We start from the raw sequence: 16,983 nt of genomic DNA on the forward strand, positions 1-16,983 counted from the left end.
ATGTGTGAGGTAAGATGCAATCCCGCAGGTAACTAGGTCCCATGCCATGGAGTGCTTTGAAGATAGTAACCAACACCTTGAAACGCACCCGAAAAACCACAGGCAGCCAGTGCAGCTCGCGCAGGAGTGGTGTTATATGGGAGTATCTTGTCCCTCCCATAATGGCCCATTGTTGCTGGCATAGTAGAACTTCCCTTGAACTATATGTCAACACAGGTAGTCCTCAACTTAGGACAGACCACTTAGCAACCATTCACTGGTTCGGGTGAGCCAGTAGTGGAAATTGGGACTGGGTTGCCGAACCGGTAGGGACAGCAGGCTGGCCACGCCTCCAAACCTGTTCCCCAGTCGGCCATGCCATTGCTGCCATGTTTCTTTTGTCATTTTATAATGTCCTGCACATGCGCAGAACAATATACAAGCAACTGTGCATGCCCAAGCAATGTGCGGCGGGCACAAAGCGTGTGTGAAGCGAATCAGCAGTAACTCCAGCAGCAACCCATCCCTGATCCTGGGGATACGTATGAGCCAGTTCTGAAGCTCCACTGGCCATCCCTGTATGGCCACATGACCGCATGTCAGGGGCTAAGCAAGTGGCCCCCATTTACAGCCCTTTGCAGCATCCCGAAATCAAATTTTATGATGTTTTTGCTAAAAACAACAACAACACAGTATTTATATCTAGTTTTTTTGGAAAAATCAGCCCATAGAAAACAATTGCTTCATTTAATACCATATTTGCACAAAAATAAGACCCAACTGGAAAATAAGCCCTAGCATGGTTTTTCAGGATGCTCGTAATAAGCCCTACTCCAAAAATAATCCCCACTTAAGATCGTCAGCCAGACCGAAGCATTTAGTACCATATTTCCCTCAAAAAACAAGACCCAATTGGAAAATAAGCCCTTAGGTGTCTTTTGGAGCAAAAAATAATATAAGACCTGGTCTTATTTTGGGGGAAACATGGTAACCATAGTGGTCACTTTATGACTGTGGCATTCACTTAATGACTGCTATGAAACGGTCATAAAAATGGATCCGTCAGAGGTGCCCCGTTTTACAATCGTTACAACTAATAACCGTTATGGGCAGGCTCCTTTATGGGTGTAAATCAGGGATAACCCTATAGGATGTGTTGGCTTGGTTTGTGGTTTTCTGGTTTATTCTAGGTTTGTTTCCTTTCCCAAGTATATACTACTAAAACTCTCAAAAGCTTTAACTGGGCAAAATGCTGTATCCTAGGCCGGCACTATTTCAAATGAGCTAACTTACAGAACATGAACAAAATGTGAGATTCGTGACTTTCGAGGGAATGACATTTAGGAAAGTTGTAGCTGCTTCAATACTGCCAGGCTGTTGCTGCAGTCATGTCATCTTCATCCTTAGCATTCCGTGACAGTTTCCCAGCCACTCTTGCAATCCCTCCCTCACACACAGCAGCAGTCACTTATCTACCTGCTGGAAATGAAAGGGGAAAGAAGGGAGGTGGGGAGGGAGGGAAAAATAGGAAAAGAGGAAGCCTTGCTCACCCTTCCCAGCCCATGCCATACCTCCATGGCCTGTGCGAACTGTGCTGCCCCACACAAACACCTCTTCCTAAATGTACTCTTCCTGATCTATTCCACCTCTCTCCACACACCTGCATGCACAGCACCTCTTGCACATTCCCAAGCACCCTGAGACATCCTTCCCAATCCTCACACCACCTCTTGCATACTCTTGCGACCCTCCCCATACCCTTCTCTACCTACACTATCCCTTCATGACCCTGCAAAATAGGTGCAGCACCTGTGATGCACCCCAGTGCACCCTTCTCAAACCCTGCCTCCCTTCCCAACCCCTGCCCTCCCCAGCGCACAGCTTTACACCCTTTCTAACCTCCATGCACCTTTTGCGCACAGCTTTACACCCTTTCTAACCTCCATGCACCTTTTGCACACAGCTTTACACCCTTTCTAACCTCCATGCACCTTTTATGAACTGCCATATACCCCCCTCTCCTTCTCTCCTGTGACAGCAGCCACTTAGTTGCCTCTGGCCTTGGGGGACGGGAGAGGGGGGGAGAGGAAGGAAGGAAGGAAAGATGTCCCTTCCAGATTCCCACAAGGAACCTCAGTGGGGAATCTGGCAGGAAGTCAGAAGCCATTACCCCTCCACTGCTTTTTTGTCCACTGTTGGTCATTCTGTTTCTCTGTGTGATGATCACCCAACAGGGCACAGGTTGGTCTAGTACACTGCATGGGAGGAAATGGGCGCAGCACACAATGTACAAAAGGATCAGGGCTTTAATTATGAGGCTGTGTCGGCCACCTTGCAGATGTTGACATGCATCTCCGAAGCTTGCACTGAGTGAGAATAAACTTGAATTTTGAATAAACGTGATATGTTGTCCTACTTTCTTCACAAAGTGACAGCGGCTAACATTAGTGTCTTCATAATTATAGGCTTTGGATATTTCATCACGGAACTTGTAGATGACCACATAATGCAGGTTGCTCAAACATGGAGCTTTTCAAAGCTAAGGAGATTGCAATTAGCAATAGACTTATATACCGCTTCACAGTGCTTTACAGCCCTCTCTGAGCAGTTTATACAGAGTCAGCCTATTGCCTCCAACACTCTGGGTCCTCATTTTACCCACCTCGGAAGGATGGAAGGCTGAGTCAACCTTGAGTCAATTCCCAGAATACCCAGTTAGCAAAGCCAGTTATGAGAGTTGCAATGCTGATAGTTCTGGAAAGGTTTTTTTTCTGGGGAATTCTGGCAGTGCAACGTTTGGTTTGAATTATGAACGTAATAAAATTCCTAAGGTCACCCGTTCAAGGCAACTTTATTTCTGGGAATTGCAGCCTGAAGAGGTTCAAACAGTCCTGAGTCTTACCGCATCTCTGTCCAGAAAACAGCCATGTAGAACTTCCAGGATAAAACACAGACTTTGACCATCTTGGCGACCACGCATGATTTAAATCGGAAGGGCAGTTTTATTTAGAGATTCTTGTATCCTTTCAGCCCAGCTATACACAAAGGCTGCAAGAGGTTGGAACTTTGCAACCACATGCTGAGTGCAGGAAACAGTTCAGCGGGGGCCTGGCTTCGGTAGACTCTGAGTTGTGGGGGGGGAGGGAAGAGGAGGAGGTGGTGAGAAGGAGAGATGCTTGCCCTTCCCTCAGCATCTCCCCTCCCAGCCCAACACAGAAATCAAGGAAGCCGATGAATTATTAAACAGGCCCTGTCCAAGGCGCCTGGGTCAGACTTCTGTGCTGCTGTAGGCTGTACATTAATATCCAGGCTGGTCTTCTAGAATGACCCGGGAACGGCTACTCAAGCCAGCACAGCCAGGGACTACCAACTTTGGAGAAGAAGGTCAGAGGAACTGAAGCTTTCCGAGATCTTTGCTTCCATGTGTGCTGGATCTGGAGAGGTTTGGGAAGAGTTTGAGATTCCACAAAGCTGCCTTGGAGTAGACGGTCATCAGCTCCTCCTGCCACTCCTTGCAACAGACCGTCTTCCAAATTCTCTCTGTTTCGGATCCATCTTGTTTTCTTAGGTTGGCATCGTAATTCCAGCCTTGTTTCTTCTTTTTATTCCTTTCTCCTGTCCCTTCTCTCTGTTTCTTTGTGTCCAATCCCAGCCCTTTTCTCACCTCCTTCTGGCATCTCCCAAACTTACTTCGGCTACTTTCTGTTCCTTCCCTTTCCCTAACGATTCACCTCTGACCTCCAGCACTAAGAAATCCTGGGGGGAGTCCTGTTAGTAGCCGGCCAGGAAGGGGGCTATTGGAAGAAACTTGGCAAGTAAGGACAGAATGCCGATCCAGATATTCTGCACCATCTCCTTCTCCTCCGGCAAAAAGAAACACTCTCTCAAGAGCCCTGCTGGAAGTGATCACGACAAATCTCTTTATGGCCAGCACAATCCAGAAGACTCAGAGAAGGACTCCAAAGAGGAAGAAGAACTAGGGGAGGAAGATGAAGGTACAACCCCAAATCTGGCAGCCTTTGCCAATAGCTGCACCTTGCATGGTGCCAACCATATCTTCATAGGGAATGGATTTGGAATCCGCCAGACCCTCTGGGCAGGCGCATTCCTGATCTCTCTGTCCATTTTCTTATCCCAGGTAGCTGGGCGGATTTTTTACTATCTGGAGTATCATCATATCACGCAGCTGGACGAGCAGGAGAGTCCACAGCTGACTTTCCCCGCTGTCACTTTCTGCAACGTCAATCGCATCCGAGTGTCTCAGCTCACCTACGATTACCTGTCTTATATATCACCGCTTTTGGGCTATGATGTGGGTACCTATCTGGAAGCAGGCTTCCCACTGGCTACCCCTCGCTTCGAAGTGCCCGAGGAGCCCCTCAACCTGCTTAACTTTTATGACCGCAGCAGCCATCAGCTGGAGGACATGATGCTGACTTGTAGATACCGTGGGGAAATTTGCAGGCCTGAAGATTTTACTATGGTGAGTGGATGATTGCCTAGTTTCCTTTCTGAGGATTAACTGAGAAAGTTACAAAACATAATCAAGTTTTTGACCTTCTCAGAACTTTTCTACAAGATGGATGTGAAGTAACAATATCTGGGAAAGGCAGGACAGAAAATTGGTCATTATGAAAAAGCACCTTTGCCAAGAATAGATTGTACCGACGTTAAGATTGATTTTGCCATATTGACAGGGTTGGAAAAGATGCTATAGTCAAACCTCCTCCCTCAGTGACAGAAATACCTTGCAGCTAATGTTTAGATACTATCTGGCTTTATTTCTGCTCAAATCTAATACGTACGAGATTCAAGTTAACAAGACATGGGTTTTGAATGGCATCATACCGCCTACCGTTTCTGTTTAGTAATTAGAGTTAGGGAATTACATGAGTAAGCAACATAAGATGCCTCCGTATGTAAAGCTCCATCAGTCCCAGCCAACAAGATCAATAGTAGGGAGTTGTGGGAGTTATGCTCCAAAATATTTAGAGGACACCAAGATTAGGACTTACATCTAAAATGTTTTGCATCTAGATCTAATCTCAGTTTTGTGTTGGAAGGTGGGGAAACAGTTGTAAATAATAGGTTAGGGTTGATTGTCCTTCAATTGCACTTAGGTGCCTCGGTTCACCTAGGGTGGCTTATTACAGGATATCTTGGCTATAATTAGTGTTACAATAATGGATAAACAATTATGGAGGATGTGAGTTGCCTTTACATGATATCTGCACAGTCTGCTGAGTGATGTTTTTTTCATGCCTAAAATTAAAGCATTACTTGGTAGAGATGTTAGCATCAGATATCAGCACTAAAAACCTTTCCTTCCTGATTTTTGATTCTTTCTCTTGACTTATATGCGGGAAATGTCCATTTCTTAACTATTTAATGTCTCAATATTTACCTTCTAAGGGTAATTCTAAAGATCCACCTCTGGCTTGGCAAACTAGTTCTCCACAGATGGATGCGATCTGATCTTGAAAATATCAGCCAGCACAATTGACCTGCATATTCTATCGTTGTATTTGTTGTCCATAACTGTTTGTTTTTTTAAAAAAGCACATTTCCTGGTTCTATCCGCTTCTCAAACATGACTCAGACCTCCACTTATGTTTGTGTGGAAGACTCGTGCGCCTCTCCAGATTCCAATTTAAGCAATGTGTGGGAGAGGATTTCCCCAGCAATGAATTATTTCTGTTGAATTGTTCAGAGAAGCAACCAGCTTGATTGAAAAGCACCGTACCATCATCTGTGCTGGAGGAAAAAAATGTAATATGTATGATAATCAGTTAAATGGAAAAGAGTTAATAGCCTAAAAAAATAAATACTGTAAATTGGCTGACCGGTCAAGTTATTTCTCTTGAGGTTTGCAAAGGAGTGCTTAGCGTTAAAAGAAAAAGTGGGGGGGGGAGAGGTGGCAGCTCGATCTATATATTTCAAAACATTTCTGCATTTTAATGCAGAGGAGCCCTGCTCAAAAGAATAGCCGGTAGCCCTACTTCTAGGCCACATGCGGCACATGTGAAGAACCCTAATCCCAATCCTGGAGGGACAGATCATTTTTTCCTACCATGTCATGCCAGATCCAGGGGTGGGTTACTGCTGGCATTGCTGCCACTTGGGTGCCTCAAAAATTTTGCTACGCGCACCTGCGCATTTGCAAATAAAAAGGTCTGCGCATGCGCAAAACTGTAAAAAAACAAAACATTTCCACTGAAAATTGTTCTGCACATGCGCAGAACTGAAAAACAAGATAGCCCCGAAGGAGAACCGGTTCGGGGTGTGCGGCAAGCATATGTCACTGGAACAGGCTGCCAAGTTACTACCGGTTCAGCTGAACCGGTCCGAACAGGTAGGAATCCATCTCTGGCCAGATCCTGCTTTATAGTAGATTTTGTGTGAGTTTTACCTCTCTCTGGTGCTTATTAAAGCAGGGGCTTTCAATCTTGGTAACTTTATGACTTGTGGACTTCAACTCCCAGAATTCCTCAGCCAGCCAGCTCTGTTCCCAGTGCGCGCATGCACAGAGCTGCCAGAAGAATAGGACAACTCAGAAATCAGGGTAGACTTGGGAGTAAAGTCATAGGTGGGCGGTGAATGGCCCCTCCCATAGGAAATAAAAGAAGAGCGAAAGGGGAGGGGGCTTTTTCAGGAAACAATTCGTTCGCTCGTTCGTTAGATTCGTTTCAGGAGTGTGAAGATCTGTCCGTGAATCTCAGAGACTCTGCGCCCAGTCTTTCCTTGCACAGCACCTCATTTGGGAAAATGTTTACATGGCAGCTTTCCAAGATAGAGAAGGTCTGTAGTCATAAATATTCCTTTGAAAGACTGTTTGCCAGGCCTTTGCGGAATGTGAATGAGAGGAATTCACATTCGTTTAATAAAAGGGATTTTGTCGGGACCAGGACTCTGCCTCGTGCTTTTTGGGGAAGCCTAGGTCAGAACACACAGATCTGTACAATGGTTTAATAGTGATGATATGCATGTCTAACATAGATCATAAGATTAAAATGGAAGGGAAATGAAAACCATGACTGCCCAACCATTGATTCTCAAGGCTGGACTTGCATGCATGCATAACTTGCCAATGCATGGGGGAACAGTTCATCCCCCTCCCTCCCAACCCTCCCTCCCTCCCAGCTCCCTTATCTAGTTGCCGCTTTATTGCCATCTGTTTCTAAGAGCTCAACCGCAGGCTCATCAACTGCAATGGTAGGGATTGCGAGTGGGCCTCGCACAGATTCAAAGAACAGCAGACAAGGGCCAATTAGGGTTCGCAGGCTTCAAGCTGTCCACCTGTGAGGTCCTTAGAGAAAAGAGAAAGTAGGATATAATAACATAAAATGCAGGCGAAACACGATTCTCTACAGAAGACTGAGCAGTAGCTTGCTCTGTAGGGAAAACTACCTTTAAATCATACATTATAAAAAAAAACAGGGCTTTGTTGTTGAACACAGATTGCCCATAGTCCAGTTTTTTTATGAAGTTCTTCAGATCCATAAAGGGATTTTGTCTCCTCCAGCAGTAATTTCCCATCAGAACTGTTGTTCAAGTAGGTTGCGGGGAGGGAAATATCTGAAGTCATTCATTCCTGCGGTTATTCCCCTTGAGGGACCCCACAGATTTCTCATGCACATCGCATTGAAGAAGAATGAATTGTTGTTGTACCAACAATTTCTTTATTGTCATCAGCCCCGTATTAGATATCATTGGAAACACTTCAAATATAAAGGAAAGGCACTGGGAGAATTCCAGTTCTCTTATTTACTGTAGCTCGGTCAAAAAATCACTCAACTTAAGAATTGTTTGGAGGCACTTGAATATCTTTGTTGCTCCATCAGCCTTCCAAAGATGCCTTGCTGACCTATATTTGGGTGTGGTCCCCCCTATAAAGACCAAGCATGTCTTCTGAGAAGTATCTTAATTTTTTTCATGGGCAAAATGAACTCAGGTTCCTAAAAAATTGATTACAAATCCGATGGCACATAACTGATATTCTATGCTCTTTCCTGACTTGTGTTTCATAGAATTATTGTGTTGGAACTTTCCAGAGAGGTCATATAGTCCAACTCCCTGCACAATGCAGGATTCACTACACCAGGGATGTTAAATTCAAGGCTCGTGGGCCACATCTGGCCTGCAGGGTATTTAGACCTGGCCCGCAAGGCTGCCCTGGAAACAGTGAAGGAACAGCCTACAGTGCCTCTGCCAGTGAAAATGGAGCTCGAGAGAGCCATACGCAGACCTCCCCGAGCTCTCTTTTCTCTGGCAGAGGGCTGCAGGAGGCCATCGCGGCTGAAAACACAGCTTGCGAGGACTGCATGCAGCCCTCCTTAGCTCCGATTTCCCTGGCAGAGGGTTGTAGGAGGTCGTCACAGCTGAAAACAGAGCTTGGGAGCCTGTTTTCGCTGGCAGACTGCTCAGGCCACCACAGGTGTCTCCGAAACCTCACACCCACCCTGGCCATGCCCACCCCAGCCCCGCAAGGTCATGATGCGGCCTTCAATGAAATCGAGTTTGACATCCCTGCACTACACTATTCTCAATAGATGGTTATCCAGGCTCTGTTTGAAAAATTCCTGTGAAGGGGAAGAAACTGTTCCATGCAGTAACCCGTTCCACTGATTGACAGCTTTTACTATCAAGACGTTCTTCTTAATATCTACATCCTTGAGGTTCCATCCCATTAATTCCAATTTTACTCTCTATGGAGCAAATGAGAATAAGTCTAAACTCTCTCTTCAATGTGACAGCCCTTCAAGTATTTGAAGACAGCTATCATATCCTCTCTGAGCCTTCTCTTCCACAAGGTCGGCCTAGGTCTTTTAACTGTTCCTCGTAGGATTTTATTTCCAGTCATCTCGTCATCTTGATAGTCTTTCTCTGAACATGCTTATGTTTATCAATGTCTTTGGCCAGAGACCAGTCTTGACGGGACAACGTTTCTTGTCTTTAAATGCAGACTACACAGCTAAAGACTTGGGAGTAAGGCCACAGGTGTAGGATGAATGGCCCCTCCCAGAGGAAATAAAAGAGGAGCAAAAGGGGAGTGGAGTTTGCAGGGGAAAATTGGTTTGCTTAATTGGTTCGTGACTCTCCGAGACTCCTTGCCAAGTTTTGCAGATATCGGCCTGTCAGCTCTCCAAGTCAGATAAGGTCTGTGACTGTAAATCCTCCCTTGAAAGACTTTGCTGGATGTGAATGAGCAGAATTTACAGTCAATTAATAAAAGGGTTTTTTGTCGGGACAAGGAGTTTTGCTTCATGCTCTTGAGAAACCTCGGTCACAACAAGAACCTCCTGCTGTGGATCCCTCAGATTTAGCAACATCGTTAGATGAGAAATGTTTTAACAATGAAAGGACACGTAATTCAGATGGGTTGGACTAGAACTGTGATGGCAAAACCTATGGCACATGGGCCAGAGGTGGCATGCAGAGCCCTCTCTGTGAGCACACATGCTGTTGCCAGCAGTTCTTCTGGTTTCCAGCACTCACATGCACAGCTGGTCTTCGCAGGCACTGGAGAGCTGGAAAACGGCCTGAAAATAACCCAAAAACCAGGCCATTTTCTGGGCATTTTCAGGCCATTTTTCAGTCATTTTCTAGCCATATTTCAGGCCCGAAAATGGCCTGAAAATGGCCCCCAAAACAGGTGTGCAGGCGCTGGCCAGCTGGTCTTTGGGTTTCCAGTGCTCGGCGCATGCAAAGACTAGCTGGCCGGTGTGCATGTGCATGCTGGAAACCCAAAGACCAGCTGGCCAGTGCGTGCATGTGCACCTGCCTGCTGGCCTTTGGGTTTCTGGCGCTGTGGTGCGTGCACATACACACACGTTCTGATTTGCGCACTCGGTGCCGAAAAGGTTAGCCATCAATGGATTAGAAGATCTCCACGGTTCCTTCCATCTCTGTAATTTTTCATTCCGAATCGTTCTCCGGGCTTTTGCTTCATTTTAGATTTTTCCCAATATTTTTCCCCCCTACGGGACAAACATACTTTCAGCGCGAGAGCTTGTCTGAGAAGAAAAGTACCTAAATAGAACAACCAAGGGGAAGGGGAAGGATTTTTCCTCTACTTAGCTAAAATCTCTTCTTTTGTGAATTTATAAAAATGGGATCCGTCTTCCTGTTAGCCTTGCACAGTGGTGAAATTCAAAAATGTTTAAAACCGGTTTGGTGGGCGTGGCTTGGTGGGCGTGGCTTGGTGGGCGTGGCAGGGGAAGGTTACTGCAAAATCCCCATTTCCTCCCAATCAGCTGGGACTCGGGAGGCAGAGAATAGATGGGGGCGGGGCCAGCCAGAGGTGGTATTTACCGGTTCTCCAAACTACTCAAAATTTCCGCTACCAGTTCTCCAGAACTGATCAGAACCTGCTGAATTTCACCCCTGGCCTTGCATTGTAAATTGGGATTGACAGTACAGCCCTTCTAGGTACTCAGACAGGTGTGCTATTTCCAGAGACCGCTCACAGATCCAAAAGGAATTTTCAATTAAGTAAAAATATAAAATATCCAACCCTGCTGAGATTAACCATAATGTGCTTACCTTAGTAAACTTTGAGAATCCCCAGCCTTACAAGAAAAGGGAATTTTGTGCACCCAGACCTGTAGGTGTGCAAAGTATCTTCACCCACATCCACCTTTAATTATTCTTATTTATTTTTTCTAATACAGGGTCATTTTCTGAGGAACAAATGCAACAGTATTCTTACATCCCTCGGGATTCTTGATGAGAAACCAAGACAATTAAAAGTATATTAAAATATGAACCGATAGATATGTCCATAAACTCACAAATCTACTTCACACTTCACATTATGACAAAGACCGTCTATCCCACACTGAATGTAGAGTTTGCATTGAAATTGTCCTTCCATTTTTGCGTTTATTCGCTTGATTTACAATCAGGGCTCCCCATAGACCTAGGAGATTGATGTCCAGGGCTTCACCAACTGTTCTATGCAACTCATATATCTTTGTACTGTAGCAGATGGTAGATGACCTCAGATGGTCCTCAGCCCAGCTACATCTGCTACCTTTTTTTCCCATGCAAGTGCTCTGTTCAGCCCACAGCACTTGCCTTTAAAGAGGACCCGAACTCTTCAGTTGCGAGTGGGAAGGGGTTCCAGAATGCAATCAATGACAATGTATTAATTAATTGTGTAAACAGTATACAATAGCTCCATATTCCTCAGTTAACAGAATAATAGAGTTGGAAGGGACCTTGGAGGTCTTCTAATCCACCCCCCTGCTCAAGCAGGAAACCTTCTACCAGGGGTGTCAAACTCACATCCTCGCGGCGGCGTCACATGACAGATCGGAACTTTTTCCCATTCGCTAAACGGTGTGGGTGTGGCCAAGTGCGTGACACATCTGGCCCACGGGCCGGGAGTTTACCATCTATACCAGCAATGGCAAACCTTTTTTGGCTCACATGCCATAAGTGGGGGGAGCGCAGGGGGTAGTGTGCGGGCGTGCTGTACCCATAATGCAATGCATGACCCCCCCAGTAAACATGCGCTCACTACAGGCGCGACACCCCCCCCCCCATTTTTTGCATGTTTTTTTTGCCCTCCCCAGGCTCCAGAGGCTTTATAGGAGCCTGGGGAGGGTGAAAACAGCATCTCCCACCCGCCGCCCCGGAAGCCCTCCAGAGGCTTGAGGGACCTTCAGGACGCTTCCCTGAAGCCTCCGGAACAGTCAAAACGACCCTCCGAACAAACCGGAAGTCAGTTCCCGAATTTCCGGTTTGCCCGTAGGGCCGGTTTTTTGCGCTCCAGAGGCTTCAGGGAAGCTCATGAAGCCTCCGGAGGGGCGGGGGAGGCTGGCCAGCTGACAGGGCAGCATCTTGCGTGCCCTGACAAATGGCTCCACATGCCACCTGTGGCACGCGTGCCATAGGTTCGCCATCACTGATCTATACCATTTCAGACAAATGGCTACCCAATCTCTTCTTAAAACCTCCAACGATGGAGCACCCACAACTTCTGGAGGCAAGTTGATCCACTGGTTAATTTTTCCCATTGTCAGGAAATTTTTCATTAGTTCTAGATCGATTCTCTCCTTGATTAGTTTCCATCCATAGCTTCCTATTCTGCCTTTAGATGGATTGGAGAAGAGGCTGACACCCCTCCCCTCCTCTTTCTTGGAAATCCCTCAAATATTTGGACACTGCTTTCATATCACCCCTAGTCCTTCTTTTCATTAGACTAGACGTACTAGAATGTTTTAGCTTCCAGCCCCCTAATCAACTTGGTTCTGTACACTCTTTCTAGAGTCTCGACATCTATTTATATCATGGTGACCAAAACTGGAGGCAATATTCCGAGTATGGTCTTACCAAGGCATTAAAAGGCACTTCAGGTGACCTTGATTCTATCTCTCTCATAATGCAGCCTAGGAATGCATTGGCTTTGTTTTTTTGCCAGCTACAGCATACTGCTGGCTCATATTTAAGTGGTTATCCACTAGGACTCTCAGATCCTTCTTCGTTACTGCTGTTGTACCAGATACCACCTATTCTGTATCTATACATTTAGTTTTTCTTGCATGAGTGTAAAATCTTACTTTTCTCGCCATTGAATTTCAGTTTGTTAGCTAGGGCCCAGTGCTCTAGTCTAGTCAAGATCCTTCACAGGGTCGTGAGCCTGGGGAGTTGGCTATTCCTGGCAGTTTGGAGTCAATTGCAAATTTGATGAGTTCCCCTTCTATCCCTTCATCTAAATCATTTCTGAAAATGTTGAAGAGTACTGGGCCCAAGATGGAACATTGGGGAACCCCATTGTTTGCTTCCCCCCATGTAGATGTAGTTCCATTGAGGACTACAAGTTGAGTGTGGCTTGTTAGTCAGTTATGAATCTATCTGGTCATGATGCTATCTATCCCACATTTTTCTATCTTTCCAAGAAGTAGGTTGTGGTATACTTTGTTAAACGCCTTTGTACTTTATGTGCAAGCTTTGTACTTTATGTACAAGCAGAAATGGCCTCCAAAGCACCTGAGGACAGGACAAGAAGCAATGGATGGAAATTAGTCAAGGGGAGAACCAATCTAGAAACAATGAGTACTTTCCTGACAATTAGAAAAATTAACCAGTGGCTAATTGACTGAGTCCAGAAATTGTAGGTGCTCCATCATTGAAGGTTTTTAAGAAGAGAATTGGCAGCCCTTTGTCTGAAATGGTATAGGGCCGTGATGGCGAACCTATGGCACGCGTGCCACAAGTGGCACGCGGAGCCATTTGTCAGGGCACGCGAGGCGCTGCCCTGTCAGCTGGCCAGCGCGCGTACGTGCGCTGGCCAACTGAGTTCACCTTTTTAAAAGCTATTTTTCGCCTTCCCCAGGCTCCAGAGGCTTTATAGGAGCCTGGGGAGGGCGAAAAGAGCCTCCCACGTCCCCCCGGAGGCTTCAGGGACCGTCCCTGAAGCCTTTGGAGCACTTAAAACGACCCTCCGAGCAACCCGGAAGTCACTTCCGGTTTGCTCAGAGGGTGGTTTTAAGTGCTCCGAAGGCTTCAGGGAAGCCTCTGGACAGTCCCTGAAGCCTCCGGGGGGTCGGGGGAGGCTCTTTTCGCCCTCCCCAGGCTCCTATAAAGCCCTTGGAGCATGGGGAGGGCAAAAAAAACATGTAAAAATGGGGGGGGTCACGCGTTTTGCACGCATGCGCACTGGGGTGATCGCGCGTTGTATTATGGGTGCGGCACGCCCGCACTCGACCCCCCTGTGCTCCCCCCACTTGTGGCACGCGAGCCAAAAAAGGTTCGCCATCACTGGTATAGGGTTTCCCACCTGAACAGGGGGTTGGATTAGAAGACCTCCAAGCTCCCTTGCAACTCTGTTATTACACATGTATCCTGTCAAAAAATCAAAATTAATCTGCACCCATCCAGGTTCAATGACAACTTCATCTGATCCATCGCTGAAGATTCTGCCTTAAAGTCAGTTTGGTTACTGGTTAAGGTCTTGTAGTAGCTAAACTGCTGGCCCAGAAACCAAGACTGTAAATCCTAGTCTCCACCTTAGGCATGAAAAACCGGCTGGGTGACTTTGAGCAAGTCACATTCTCCCAGCCCAACCCACCTCACAGGTTTGTGGTTGTGGGGAAAATAAGAGGAAGGAGTATTGGTACGTACACCACCTTGAGTTAGTTATTTTTTTTAAATAAAGCAGGATAAAAATCTAAAAATAAGAGGTCACAATACTTAACCACTCTACCAACCAACACTCTACCTTTATCAGTTAAGGTGTTCAATTACAATTCTGCTGGCTATATGCAAAGTATTTATTTATTTTTTCCCAGCAAGGCAGTAAAACCATCAATGTCATTATTGTAATGTATTTGTTTTGAAAACTTGTTCAGTGAGAGGAGGATCAAAGAATTCATCATGCAGTATTCTCCCCAATCGCTGACCACAAGCAGTTCCTCATAAACTTAAACTGAATAAATTTGATTTCCTCAGATGGAATGCTAACAACAATCAGCATTCTTGTGCAACTCTGTGTGGGAGGGAATACAGTGTTTGAGGCTCTTGGCATTTTTGGGATTAAGAAGATAAAATGTACTACCAATGGCTTCCAGAGAGGTGCACAGATTGTAGTTATTCCTAGTTCAATGAAACAAACCAGGTTCTTGTGATTCTATCTTGTTTGGATGTGGTGGACAGAAACTTTGCTGGTGGATCAAGACTTGAGTGAAAGTTTCTACATGGTTCAAAAGGATTTTACAGACTCTAGAGAAGCACATTTATGGTTATGAGAACTTTGCTTTGAACTTGCCTTCAGATAAACAGTGGCTTCCCTCTTTAGAGTCTTCTTCACATTTTCTTGAATTCAGAGATCTAGCCAGACCTTCAACAATAGCCATAGCTTCTCTTCAGCCATAGCATTTACACTGAGGGGTTCTTGTATACCTGTACGATATACTGATTTACACCACCACCATGGAGGAACACACCAGTTAGTACAGCAGGTGTTGCAAAAATTGTTAGCATGTTTGAAATATATGTGAAACTCTTGAAATGCTATTTCCATCGAACATGTTTGGATTACCTAGGGTATTGTATATCCAGTGAAGGTGTAGAGATGGATCCTCACAAAGTCTAGGCTGTCCTAGAGTGGCATGCCCCAAAGACACGTAGACTGTTGCAAAGCTTCTTCGGCTTTGCCAACTTCTACCGGTAGTTTGTCCCCTTGTTTGCTCAAGTTGCATTACCCGTAACCAACTTGTGTGTACAAAACACACCACAGCTAAACCGCGGCCTGGACAACCGATTATCAAAGGGCACTCAAAGAGCTGAAAGCCCTTTTTGCCAGGGAGCTGGTCCCAAAACATCCCGACTCAGCACAGCCCTTTGTCATGCAGGCTGATGCAAGCGATGTGGCCGTGGGAGCGGTCCTGTTACAAAACAACAGCAAGGGCCAGTTGCAGCCTTGTGCCTACACTTACATAAATATTCATGCAATACCTCATTGATCAGTTGCATGAACACTGCTGGGGCTCCCTGTAACCCAAATGGCATCACCTGGAACTGATAGCTTTCCAGGGGACAATTGAAAGTGGTCTTCCACTTGTCCCCCAGCCTGATGCGGACCCGGTAATATGCCTCTTGCAGGTTGAACTTGGTGAAAATGTGCCCTGTCACTAATGTTGTGAGCATGTCTTTCATCAATGGTAGGGGGTATAGATGCTTGACACACACACCGTTCAGGCCATGGAAGACCACACACAAGCACAGACCCCCGTCTTTCTTCTCCCAGAACAGAACGGATGCAGTCATCCTTGATCTACTGGGCTGGATGAATCCCCTCGCCAAGTTCTTGTCAATATAACCCCTTAACTTCCCCAGTTCCTTTAGCATCATCGAGTACATATGGGGCTTGGGCAGTTTCGCCCCTGGTATCGGCTCAATGGCACAGTCAGTCGGACGGTAAGGTGGTAGGAGCTCATATTCCTCCTCACGGAACACCTCCGCCAAGTCCTTGTAGATATATGGAAAGGTGGGGCCACTGGAAACACCCTCTCTTTCTTTTCATCTGGCTGGGCCTCCACCCCTCCCGGAGCCTGCTCTAGGAGCAGCAGATTGGGACCAAGCACTATCGTTAACTTTCTAAAGCCCCCCTCCCATATTGTCCAGCCAGGCTAACCCTAAAACAATGGATTCAATCATTTTTTTGACTACAATAATCTAATTCTCTCCCAGTGCTCATCTATTTCCAATTTGACCAGCTCTGTGACATGGGTAGCTGGTTTCCCCCCAAGCACTGAGCCGTCCATCTGTTCGAACCGATGGGCTGGTGCATCTTTACCACCTGTATCCCCAACTCATCAACCACTGGCTTATAAAACCCCAGGTGCAACCAGAATCGATCAAGGCACCATACCTCCCCCCATTGGCCATTTGGAGGTTTCTTATGGCAACAGGGATAAGTAAGGGACGAATGGGCCTGCTTACCATTGGGTTCTCCGGGTCATCATCATCACTGTCACAGAACACTACTGGGAACCGTCTGGCCATTGGTGAAACCCTTGCGCCCTTGGCCGTTGGCTGGTTGTCTACCAGTAGCACTTGGGCTGCTCCTTGTGACCATTTGGGTGTCTGTTGTGGTCGCTCCTTGGTCTTCCTGATGGCTGTGGTTTCGAGGCTGATATCCAGGGCCCCGGGACCGGGCATTTCACTGTGTGAGTTGCTGCCAGCCATGCCACCCGCTGCCTCTCCTCTCCCCCAACAATGGTGAGCCCTGGACTGGGGCTCGATAGTTGGTTTCTTCTAAGAAGCTCATCGTCATTTGTGTCAATTTCCATTCTTCCTCAATTTTTAAAGGAAAATTTAGCACCCCTCTGTAATTATTCACAAGAGAACAAGCAGTGAAATTTATAGAACTCGTGCCAAATTGTTGAAGACAGAGAGGAAAGAGATTTGCAGTTTCTTGAAGAATTCCCCGTCTTGTAGGGCTACATCTTGTTTTTAGGACTCTTTCCCAAGGCATGGATATAATATAGGTCTAGAGAC

The 16,983-nt window shown here is 46.2% G+C and overlaps 1 protein-coding gene across 2 annotated transcripts in view; it reads left to right on the plus strand.

The window, feature by feature from the left end:
- Positions 1-16,983, plus strand: part of ASIC1 (acid sensing ion channel subunit 1) — a gene marked incomplete at its 5' end in the record, with an annotated part of 251,877 nt that overhangs the window by 184,016 nt on the left and 50,878 nt on the right. The window contains one exon of one of the 2 annotated variants that reach the window (XM_081938116.1): positions 3,806-4,462. The exons of the other annotated variant lie outside the window; for it this stretch is intronic. Within the exon in view, the coding sequence (XP_081794242.1) occupies positions 3,806-4,462 (657 nt within the window). Of the gene's footprint in view, positions 1-3,805; positions 4,463-16,983 lie in introns of those variants that run through there. 2 annotated transcript variants of the gene reach the window in all.

Source organism: Natrix helvetica (assembly GCF_964273705.1).
Source record: "Natrix helvetica genome assembly, chromosome: 1".
Classification (NCBI taxonomy): Eukaryota; Metazoa; Chordata; class Lepidosauria; order Squamata; family Natricidae; genus Natrix; species Natrix helvetica.